Genomic DNA, 12,870 nt, shown 5'->3' with positions numbered 1-12,870 from the left:
TACTCCAAAACCTCATAAAATGGCAAATTAAAGAACCTCAACTCTAAATGTCTTAAGCAAACAAGGGATTTGCTGTAAGATTCAGAGAATCAGAGAATCAAAGAGGAAGCTTATCTCCCCAGCTTTGAGCAGAACAGGGAGAGCGGCCCTAAAGACCTCAGCAGAAAACAGATACCTGAGCATCCCCTGGGCTCCCCCGGCCCTGCCTTCATGCTGTTCTCCTGGGGCGCTCCTCATCCTCTCTGTCTGCACACAGGCTCTTGTTACCCAGCTGTGGACAAGGCACAACCGCTGCAAACTTGCCCCTGTTCTGTCACCAGAGTGGGGCAATTCCCATTTAAAAACCTACAAGGGAAAACTCATGGGCCATTTCTGGACCCATCACTGTGGCCAGGGAACTAAGGACTTGTAAAATGATGACAGTCCTTGTTTATATCATAGGAGAAGGGGTTGTGGGAGAGGAGGAGTTTCCTCCAAAAGAAGGGGACAGGAAAAGGAAGATATAACTTGGCTCAGACATGACCACTGGGGGCAAATTGTAAGGGTCAGCCACCCCAATGAGAATATAGGATACAGGGAGGTTTTAGAATAGACGTTTGAGGAAAAGGGAGGGCAAGAATTTATAAAAGGTCTCACTATGCTAGACAACTATCCTAAGGTGTATAAGAGGCCTGATGTTAACTACACCTGTCCTTTTTCTACTCCAGTTTTCTAACCCTAGGGCTGCATCAAAGAGTACAATTGCCCCCCAGTTTGCCAAACCCACCCATAAAACGCAAAGCACAGAATTCTGTAAGAACCATGCTGCCATCCAAAGCAAAGCCACACCCTGATTCCCATCCTCTGCTACAATAGCTTCAGGTTATCTTTCAGGCATACTTTGCATCTTATACTAAACAAATGTATCTTCCAGGATTTAAATAATAAACAAATGCAAAATGTATCAGTGTGATGGATAGCAATATATTTTAAGACACAGATATGCTAAAACTAAGGGTGACCTCAAATTGGGAAAACCACTCCAGGAGACAGTTTTCAGTTTTCTCTGGGGAAGACAAGGCATCCAAATCACATGTGGCATCTGGTGATTGGTGCTAGCTGCAGAGAGCCAGAAGCATTACTGACCTTTTGTAACAGAACCAACATAAGTTCACTCCCTTGGTGAGTCAGAAACTGCACCAGGTTGAGTTGTTGTACAAAATAAACTTTATTTGCAGCAAATAAGGAGAACACAGGGAATGACTGGCTGTGACTCCAGGAATACAGAGCTGTGATTCCTTGAGCAAGGGTGAATGGATTCATATTATTTTGGGTAATGATGAATATTCATATAGGGAAGCCTTGTCATCATATGTAGAGGCGGGCATAAGGTCACACATGCATCTTAAGGAAACTTGCTTATATACACATTGTATGTTATGTAAACGATGCTTGTGCTCCTTCTTGGGCACAGATTTTAATATTATAATCAGGTAAAGGTAGTCATTAGTCATTCTAGAGGCCACTCCATGTTCCATCTACGCAGGTGTGTGTCAGAGGTTAAGTTCAAAGTGATCTGGGTGGTCTGGTCTGGCAGGAGGTCTTGTCAGGGCAGTCCTTACCATCAGAGGGGTGGTTTTGCTTTTCAGGAAAAATGTGGGACAAAGGTTAGTGAGTATAATCAGGTGGGCAGTAAAGATCAGGTCTTAGAGTCTAGGTGGTGACACTTTCCGTGGCTTCTGCAATGATTTTTACCACATTTACTCATACACAAATACATCCCTGTAAAGAGAATAAAACTTTCAAAATCCTTTCGAGAGAAGAGCATTTTTTCAGCTGAATCTTTACCTTCCAGAGAGTGCCCCTTAATGGTAAAAGGGACAGTCATATCATAGCCATCTTGTGGACCAAATCAGAGAAATCACCCCGCCTTCAAAAAGAGACAAGGGATCCAGTACACAGTTTGCTCACAACATGCATGAGCCTTGGATATCATTTCCAACTGCCAGACTTCTGGATGTTTCCACACTGGCCAAATGCAATTGAAAATTTGGTAGAAACTGTGTAGAAACTAAAAGCAAATGCATAATTTGCCTCTAAAAGCAGCTTTTGGTCCTGATTTCCATAGAACCACACTACTGCTAATAATAATACTACCATTCTCTGTAACCGAGGCTTTAAACCCCATCTCTAGAAGCCTTCCATCTCAGCTCCTGTGTGGAGTCATGAAGCCTCACAATTCACCCTAGCTCCTTCCTGGACTATCTTTGCTCTTCATGCCCACTGGCACATCTTTAATGCCCTGGGGTCCCAGAACCAAATCTGCCCCCCCCCCCACCTACTTTGGTAAATAAAGTTTTACTGGAACACAGCCACACTCATTTATTCCTGGGTCATCGATGGGTACTTTCACACTATGACAGCAAAGCTGAGCAGTTGAGACAGAGACTGGCCTCAAAGCCCAAAATACTTGCTATCAGGCCCTTTACAAAAATGTTTGCTAACATTTTTAGCAAAAGTTCTGACTACCCAGCCTTAACTTCTTTCCAATTCTTCCTGCTTTTTACAAAATGCCCTAATCCAAACCTTGTACTGAGTTATCAATGGATCTTAACACACATGCATGCATGCACGTGCACACACACACACACACACACACACACACCACACGGAATTTTCAAAAAGTCTGTAAAAAGCGTCTCCTTGCACTTAGAATAATTCCTTTTTTTAAAAAAATGTTTTTATTTATTTTTGAGAGAGAGAGAGAGAGAGAGAAAATGGGGGAGGGGCAGAGGGAGAGAGACAAAGAATCTGAAGCAGGCTTGAGGCTCCAAGCTGATAGCACAGAGCCCCACATCAGACTCAAATTCATGGACTTCGAGATCACGACCTGAGCTGAAGTCAGATGCTTAACCGACTGAGCCACCCACGTGCCCGTACTTAGAAGAATTCCCAGTCAATACTATGTTTTCTACACGACTGGGTGTGGCTTACCTTCCCATCTTCCCTGTTGCTTCCTTCCTCCCTCACCATCTTCCAGCCTTGCTGGTCTTTCTCCTTCCCTGAGCAGTTCCCACTCCAGTGCCTTCTCAACCATTGTTCCTTTTTGCACCAACACCCCTCCCCGCCTGCTTCCACCTCTCATCCTTCAGGTCTCTGGCTCAATGTCATCTCCTCAGAGATGAACTCACCCTTTCTAAAGATTTCTTTCATTCTGTTCTCTCCTAGCAACCAGTTCTTTGAATCCAAAGGGAGAACGTAAGTATTTCCTTATTGGATTTTACTTACTAGATTATTATCTGTCTCACTGGTCATAATAGCTCTAGGGGGTCAAGCATTATGTCCATTTATTTGTCACTCTACATCCAGTACCTGTCAAAGAGTAAGCACTGAAATCATATTCTTACAAATGAGTGATGTTCCTTTTATTCCCAGATAACATCCATTCTTTGGCCTGTATTCAATACAGGTGTATTCTATTTTCCAGTCCTAGTTGTATGCCTCATTCCAGGTACACTGAGATAACCATCACTTCCCATGCACACACTGTACTTTTTCACCTCTAATGCTTCCTTGTCCCTCCCCAACACTACATCCTCTATCATTTTTGCCCAGGAAAACCTCTCTTCCAGGCTTAATTCAAACAATTATTCTAGGAAACCATGTTATAATGAAAAAATGTTGAATAATATAAAGTCAAAGACATACCTCATAAGGTTGCTTCCTACAACAATCTTTAATATATACAGTTTGATACTCTCATGCCAAAGTCCATGAAATCATAGCAATTCCACATGAACCACACGACACTGCTTTCCAAGTCTAACTCTCTCATAGGCTTCATTCAGGGACAAATTTTAGAGTGTGGATGGATGGATTACATAGCCTTCATGTTAGATTTCCATTAATATTATTTCTCTTGGTTCCAGTTTTGAAAGAAATTGAGTACTAGTGAGTTCTAACAGGTACCTTTGTTCCATGTTTCAGTTCAACTGGGCTGAAAATAGGATTGACAACTTTGTGTAAAATCTGAGGAGCCTAAGTCTTATGCCTACAAAAATGGCCAACTCCCATTCAGTGATAATTCAGTGACAGGAGAATGCATCCCTATATCAATCATGAGGACATGCTGTACCTAGGATACAGCAACCTGTCTGCTAAGAGCATAAGAAACAATACGCTTATCATATTCATAAAATAGATTGTCTGTTGCCTGTTGCTTGAGGGTCTATATCTAGTTTATTAGAAGAAATAGTAAAATTTTCCCCTCAAATGCTGCAAAAGGGTGAAGCCACAATACACCTCTGTGTGTGCCTGTCCCCTCCCTTGTTCCACACACAATGATTGTACCTTCAGATTGCTATTGTTTCTCAACCGTTAATTCATAATGAATTTATTATTGGCAAGAACCCCTAGAATTTTTTTGTGTTGTTGCAAATCACCCATTTCTGTTGTTTACTTATGCAGTTGTTATTTTAGGACCCAAGAAGAGGGATGTGTGTACACAAATACATACCTACCCAAACTTTGTTCTCCCACATAACTTTATGTCAAGTGCAAATTTTATAGGTATATGCTCCACGACTTTATTTAAGCCACATATAACTCTGTTAATCCCAACAAGGGCCAAGCTAGCTTCATCACACCTCTGGTCTCTTCTAGTTGGCATTCATTATCAACCAATGCTCTAATCAATACCTAAACTAGCAGTTTGTCCTTCAGTCCAGTTCTTTGACATGAAAACATTAAACAAACAATACTGACCTCCTATTATGGACCAGGCATTTTGATAGGTACCAAGCTTTCAGCAACAAAAAAAAAAAAAAAAAAAGAAAAAAAAATCCCATTTCTAACCTCAGGAAGCATATAGTGAAGGCTATAAATACAAATAAGAAATAACATTTACTGAATCATACATTATTTTAAGCAATTTACATGTGTTGTGTCACTTAATCCTCACAGATAATAAACCCTAAAGAAAATACTATTATTTATATAGAAGAAAATTATTTTTTTAACTTTTAAAAAAATGTTTATTTTTGAGAGAGATAGAGACAGAGCATGAGCAGGGGAGGGGCAGAGAGAGAAGGAGACACAGAATCCAAAGCAGGTTCCAGGTTCTAAGCTGTCAGCACAGAGCCCAATGTGGGGCTCGAACTCAGGGAACTGTGAGACCATGACCTGAGCCAAAGTCAGCCGCTTAATCATCTGAGCCACCCAGGTGCCCCAAATAGAAGAAAACTATTAATTAATTAGATTAAGTAATTTGCCCAAAGCCTCTGGGAAGTGGTAGAAAAAGGATTCAAACCCAGATAGTCTGTCTCCAAAGATGGCACATTTAACACATCTGCTATTTAAGATCTCCACCATGTTTGCCCACAACTTGTGCACCACATAACTTAGAAGAAGATAGCTCAAATCATTACAACCTGCACAATCCCATACAGAATACTGAAGCCCAGACACACCACCATATTACCTTGACCTAGATTTTTCTACTCCTGATGTCTCGGAAAAATAGACATAAATGGAAGGAGATGAAATGGAAAAATTTCCTAGAAAGACACAAACTACTGAAATTAACCCAAAGAGAAATGGAAAATCTAAAGAGACTTATAATAAGCAGATTGAATTAGTAATTGTAAAACTACCCACAAAGAACAGTGCAAGCCAGCATGTCTTCACTGGTGAATTCTTTCAAAACAATTAAAGAAGTGATCAAAACAATAGGATATTGGCACAGAAATAGACACATTCATCAGTAGAACAGAATTGCCAGAAATGAACCCACAACTGTATGGTCAATTAATCTTCAGCAAAGCAGGAAAGAATATCCAACGGGAAAGACCATCTCTTCAACAAATGGTGTTGGGAAAACTGGACAGAAACATGCAAAAGAGAAACTGGACCACTTTTGTGTTTGGTAAAAACACAAAAATAAATTCAAAATTAATTAAAGACCTGAGACCACAAAAACCCTAGAGGAGAATACGGGCAGTAATCTCTTTGATATTGGTTATAGCAACTTCCTTCTAGATATGTTTCCTGAGATAAGGGAAACCAAAGCAAAAATAAATTAATTGGACTTCATCAAAATTAAAAGCCTCTGCACAGTGAAGGAAACAATCACAAAACAAAAAGGCAACCTACAGAATGGAAGAATATATTTGTAATGGCATACCTGATAAAGGGTTAGTATGTAATATATAAAGAATTTATAAAAGTCCATACTCAAAAGATGAATAATCCAATTAAGAATGGGCAGAAGACATGAACAGACATTTTTCCAAAGAATACATACAGATGGCCAATAGACACATGAAAAGGTGTTCGTGCTCAACATCAGTCATCATCAGGGAAATACAAATCAAAACTACAATGAGGTATTACTTCACACCTGTCAATATGGCTAAAATCAAAAGCACAAGAAACAACAAGTATTGGTAAGGATATGGAGAAAGGAGAAATCTCTTACACTGTTGGTGGGAATGCAAACTGGTGCAGCCACTCTGAAAAAACAGTATGGAGATTCCTCAAAAAGTTGAAAATAGAACTACCCTATGACACAGCAATTGCACTACTAGGTATTCCCAAAGAATACAAAAATACTAATTCAAAGGGATACATGCATCTTGACATTTTAGCAGTACTATCTACAATAGCCAAATTATGGAAATAGCCTAAGTGTTCATCAAGAGATGACTGGATAAGGAAGATGTGGTATATATATACAATGGAATATTACTCGGCCAAAAAATGTGTAATCTTGCCATTCGTGATGACATGGACAGAGATAGAGACAATTATGCTAAGTGAAATATATGAGCCAGAGAAAGACAAATACCATATGATTTCATTCATATGTGGTATATAAGAAACAAAACAAATGAACGATGGCAAAAAAGAGAGAGATAAACCAAGAACTCTAACTACAGAGAACAAACTGATGGTAACCAGACAGATGTCAGTGGGAGAATGGGTTAAATAGGTGATGGAAATTAAGGAGTGCACTTGTGATGAGCACTGAGTGTTGTATGGAGGTATTGAATCACTATATTGTACACCTGAAACTAATATTATACTGTACATTAACTAACAAGAATTTAAATAAAAAAAATTTTTTTTAATTTTTTTTCAAAGTTTATTTATTTTTGGGACAGAGAGAGACAGAGCATGAACGGGGGAGGGGCAGAGAGAGAGGGAGACACAGAATCGGAAACAGGCTCCAGGCTCTGAGCCATCAGCCCAGAGCCTGATGCGGGGCTCGAACTCCCGGACCGCGAGATCGTGACCTGGCTGAAGTCGGATGCTTAACCGACTGCGCCACCCAGGCGCCCCATAAATAAAAATTTTTTAAAAAGAACAAGGAAGAATTAATCCCAACTTATTACAGTTTCTTCCAAAGAATAGAAGGGAACGGGGCACTGGGTGGCTCAGTTGGCTAAGTGTTGACTTCAGCTCAGGTCAAGATCTCACAGTTTGTGGGTTCGATCCCCGCGTTGGGCTCTGTGGTGACAGTTCAGAGCCTGGAGCCTGCTTTGGATTCTGTGTCTCCCTCTCTCTCTGCCCCTCCCCCACTCACTCATGCTCTGTCTCTCTGTCTTTCAAAACTAAATAAAAACATTTAAAAAAAAGAATAGAAGGAAACACTTCATAACTCATCCTATCACACCAAAAGCACAAATAGCCAAAGAAAAAATAGGTAGCCTGGACATATTTGGTATTGCAAAAGTACTCCACCAAGAAAATGAAAAGACAACACACTGAATGGAAGAAAATTTGCAAATTATATAATGAAGAAGGCACTAGAATGCATTTTACACATGCATGCACATATATATATATATATATATATATATATATATCACATGCATATATATATACATATATATGTATATATATATCACATGCATATATATATCACATGCATGCATATATATGTATATATATATGTATATATATATATATATATATATATGTAATCACAACCCAATAATTTAAAAAACAAGTAGTCCAATTTAAAAATGGATAACGTATTTGAATGGACATTTCTCCAAGGAAGACACACAAAATGACTCACAGGCACATGGAAAGATTCTTGATATCATTATCTACCAGGAAAAAGAAAATGAAAACCACAATGAGATACTACTTCACATCCATGAGGACGGCCAAAATGGAAAAGATAGACAATAACAAATGTTGCTGAGGATGCAGAGTATGTGGAACCCTCATGCACTACTGCTAGGAATATAAAATAGTGCAGTCACTTTGGAAACGAGTCTGGCAGTTTCTCAAAAGATTAAATATAATTACCCAGCAATTCCAGGTATAGGTATATACTCAAGAGAAATGAAAGCATGTATTCATATGCAAACTTGGACACAAATGTTTACTAGCTGCATTATTCTTAATAGCCAAAAAATGGAAACCACCCAAATCTCCATCAATGTTATATCAATGGATACAATGTGGTATATCCAGATGGATGATATTAATATTATTGGAAAATGGATTATCCCATTCCAATATTATAATGGAATAACATTCATTAATAAAAAGAAATGAAATACTGAGACCTGTTACAACATGGATGAATCATGGAAACTTCATGCTAAGTGAGAGAAGCCAGTCACAAAAGACTGCGTATTTGTCTGATTCCATCATATGAAATGCTTGGATTAGCAAATCCATAGATATAGTAAGTAGATTCATGGTTGTCTAGGGCTGGAGGGATTGGGGGGGGAGGGGAAGTGAGCAGTGGTTGCCAATGGGTACAGGTTTTCTTTTGGGGTTGACAAAAACATTCTAAAATTGATTGTGGTGTTGGTTGCACAACTCTGTGACTATACTAAAACCAACTGTATTGCAAACTGTAAATGAGTGAGTTACATGATATGTGAATTATACCTTAATAAAGTTGTAACAACTAATAAAGTTGTAAAAAGTGATGGAGTGAAGGAAGAGGAGGAACAGGGAGCATTCTCTTTAAATATGTAATATTAAGCACACTCTTTTATCCCTCCCCCAAATTCCAATGAAATGGTGATAAAAGATTTAAAAAAAAAGACATAATCCCATGTGGACAAATACTATGAGAAAAGAGAGCACATCAAAGGGGAGATGTCAACACAATTTTGGATGCTGGAAACTAGAGGCCTTAGTGTCACCTTATCCTAGCAGACTGAGGAAAGCTGAAGACCAAGCCTACATGTAGGAAAAGACAAGATGGAATACTTTCACTCCAGAAACCTCCAGAAAGCCTCAGAATTTGGAGGCATCAGTTAATTCTGAAGAAATTGGAGGCATAAATTAATTTTGAAGACCAGGATATGGAATAAGGCTGGAAACTGGAGTGCTGGTTGAAAGGTTACATAGGGGGGAATTAAATCCACTTCCTAAACCCATGAAGCTAGGCTACACAGTCCACTCCCATCCCCCCTCTGCTGACTTTGCTCAAGAGAGACAGATGGTTTCCTCTTTTTATATTTTTTTAATTTTTTAATTTGTTTAATGTTGATTCATTTTTGAGAGACAAAGAGAGCCAGAGTGAGTGGGGGAGAGGCAGAGAGAGCGAAACACGAATTCGAAGCATGTTCCAGGCTCTGAGCTGTCAGCACAGAGCCTGACGTGGGACTCAAACCCACAAACTGGGAGATCATGACCTGACCTGAAGTCAGACACACAACCGGCTGAGCTACCCAGGTGCCCCATTTTTATTTTTAATTTTTTAAAATTGAGGTGTGACACACAACATTAGATTAGTTTCAGGTACACAACATAATGATTCCATATTTTTATACATTGTGAAATAATAACAATAAGTCTAGTTAACATCCATCACCTTGCATACTTACAATTTTTTTTCTTCTGATGAGAACCAATAAGTGGTTTCCTTTCTGCAGAAGTGGCAGGTCTCAGACTCTGGGCTCAGGACTTGGGGATCTAAGACCAAGAATAGGGAGGAGTGAGATGGTCAAATGAAAACAGGAGAATTGAATACAATGTCAATATTAAAAGGTAAAATCTAGAAATCTCACAGAAAATAAAACAAGATGGCATAGAGATGGAAAATAAGAAAAAAAGACAAGAACATTGGAGGATCAATCCAGATGGTCAAACATCAGAATAGAAGTTCTATGGATAAGTGGGTGGACAATGAGATCAAAGAAAATGGAGAGAAGAATATAAATATAAAAGAAATAATGCATGAAAACTTCCCAGAACATAAAAGAATGTGTTTCTAAATTGAAAGGACCTACCAGGTATCCATCACTGTGAAATTGTATAACTCTAGGATTATGGAAGACAATGGAACAGTGCCTTCAAAGTCTAAGGAAAATTCTGTCTGACACAGAATTCCATACTTAGCAAAATTATTAGTTAAGCGTGAAGGTAGAATGTAGACCAAGAAAAAGAAAGTCATGTCATCTAAAAAATTGGGATTCAACACCAGAGATAAGCAAGCAAAATACCCAGGATGCTAGTGAAGGGGAGCTGAGCTCTTGGTCCAGAGAGGAGGGAGAAGATAGCTACTTGACAAACAGGAACAGGGACAGGAGGAGGCCCAAAGTTAGAAAAGGGTGAAAGGTCAGAGGGGTGTGGAGGAGGGTGGCTGTGCAAGAGATTACTTGAGATGACTTGATAGAGGGTCTTCAGCCTTCAGTCCTTTAGGGATGAGCTAAATAAATAAACAGAGCCAGTTAATAGCTCTACAGAAAACAAAGGGATCTAGAGGAGAAGAGGGGTAAATTTAGAGAAACATAATTGTAACGGTAGGGTCCTTCCAAACAACCTCATAAATCATTTTCCTCTTCTTCACCCAGGTTTTAAATAATTTGATTTAAAAAAAAAAAAGTAAAGAATTCAGATGAAGGACAAAATATCACTTTGTTTTTCTTCTTCATGACAAAGGTTTATTTGGCTAATGTAGTTTAGTTTTGAGAGCCAAATGGGCTTTGAACCTTAGAATTAGGCAGATTTTCCCACCTAGACAGGGAAGTGCTCCAGGGAAAAGTTGCTCCTTGGCAACAAACAGCTTCCAGCAGGCAGAAGGATACAGGGCTGATCCAAGTCTACCACCCAGAGGAATCTGCCCCTCCCCTAGAGAGAAGCAAAGTAATAACCGAATAAAGGGGAAGAAAGAACACAGAAATATGTAGGGGAAATCCCACCTCATTGAAGAAAACATTAGGAGCAGAGAACAGGCTCCCCGCCCCCCCTTCCCCACCCCCCCCCCCCCGCACTAACAATACCAACATAGCAATTTCACCAGAAATTATAATAGAGCAATGTAAGAAGTGTGAGGGACTGCAGGTGTTTATTTTAGTGAAGACATTAAGACAGCTAAATCCCCATCTTTTTTAAAAAATAATTTTTTAATGTTTATATTTATTTTTGAGAGACAGAGCAAGAGGCCAAGTGAGGGAGGAGCAGAGAGAGAGGGCGACCTAGGATCTTAAGTGGGCTCTGTGCTGACATCAGAGAGCCTGATAAGGGGCTCAAACTCACCAACTATCAGATCATGACCTGAGCCAAAGTTAGACACTCAGCGGTCTGAGGCACCCAAGGGCCCCTAAATCCACATCTTTATAATAGAAATTCAATACATACAGTGTTAAAATGGCAAGTCAAGAAATGACAATAAAACATATTAGGTGGCAATAAGTAGCCCAAAAAATAGCTAAAACAGCTCCAAGTGTTGAACAAGACAGTGTTGGGGAGGAAAGTCTGGGATGAGGAGATGGAGAGAGAGAACTCCTGTCTTTTGATATCAAGAGTTGTTAGTGCTGCTGTTGGACTTTTAAGATGTGGGTTAGGTTGGAACATATGAAATTGCCAGTATTTGGACATTTATGGCTTTTTAAAAAGGCAATTCCATATGTTCATATAATTCAACCTAAAAATTTAACAGAAATTTAACTCAAAAAACCTTTTTAATGAAAGGAAAAGAAATTCAACCCCCCCCCCCCCCCCAGGAAACTTCTCTGTCCCTTTCTCTTAGTCTGGTTTGTGTGCTTCCCTGGGCCCCCCTCACAGCTGTGCTCGTGTGCTCGCACCTACCTGGTGTTTCTACAGCATTGCAGTCATCTGTGGGCCTGTCTCCCCTGCTGGTCATCACTAATTTGAGGGGAGGCCTCTGTTTATCGGGGGGGGGGGGGGTCTGCCAAGCAACAGGCACAGGATAGGACTCCAGTATTTTCTCGTTTTTAAAAACATTTTTTAGGGGCGCCTGGGTGGCTCAGTCGGTTGGGCGGCCGACTTCAGCTCAGGTCATGATCTTGCGGTCCTTGAGTTCGAGCCCCGCATCGGGCTCTGTGCTGACAGCTCAGAGCCTGGAGCCTGTTTCAGATTCTGTGTCTCCCTCTCTCTGACCCTCCCCCGTTCATGCTCTGTCTCTCTCTGTCTCAAAAATAAATAAATGTTAAAAAATAAATAAATAAAAATAAATTTTTTTAACATTTATTTATTTTTGAGAGACAGAGAGAGACAAAGCATGAGCAGGGGAGGAGGAGGGGCAGAGGAGAGAAGGAGACACAGAATCCGAAGCAGGCTCCAGGCTCTGAGCTGTCAGCACAGAGCCCTATGCAGAGCTCAAACCCACAAACCATGAGATCATGACCTGAGCCAAAGTCGGACACTTAACTGACTGAGCCACCCAGGTGCCCCAGGATTCCAGTATTTTCTAAATGACTGTGTTAACAGTGCTTGCTGAGTGCCTGGATCAGTGGCATCCTTTCCCAGGTGTTTAAAATAATCCTTTAGTAGTCTATCTTAGGATTTCACTCAGAATCACATAAAGCACACTACTTTGAAGTTTATAGAATCCATTACTGTATTTTTAGGAAAAAAAAACAAGTTTAAAAACAAAAACCCATTTTCCCATCCTTG

General features: G+C 39.9%; 1 protein-coding gene across 1 annotated transcript in view; it reads right to left on the bottom strand.

Moving 5' to 3' along the window:
- LOC106976767 (uncharacterized) overlaps nt 1-12,870 on the bottom strand; it is a 90,007-nt gene that overhangs the window by 25,727 nt on the left and 51,410 nt on the right. Inside the window, exons 4-5 of the mRNA XM_053201384.1 lie at nt 10,969-11,082; nt 9,837-9,924 (exon numbers count right to left, since the gene is read on the bottom strand). Coding sequence (XP_053057359.1) covers nt 9,837-9,924; nt 10,969-11,082 — 202 coding nt within the window. The remainder of the gene's footprint in view (nt 1-9,836; nt 9,925-10,968; nt 11,083-12,870) is intronic.

Source organism: Acinonyx jubatus, chromosome A3, assembly GCF_027475565.1.
Source record: "Acinonyx jubatus isolate Ajub_Pintada_27869175 chromosome A3, VMU_Ajub_asm_v1.0, whole genome shotgun sequence".
Classification (NCBI taxonomy): domain Eukaryota; kingdom Metazoa; phylum Chordata; class Mammalia; order Carnivora; family Felidae; genus Acinonyx; species Acinonyx jubatus.
Note: the sequence above shows the minus strand (reverse complement) of the source record. Positions and strands in the feature narration are given on the sequence as shown.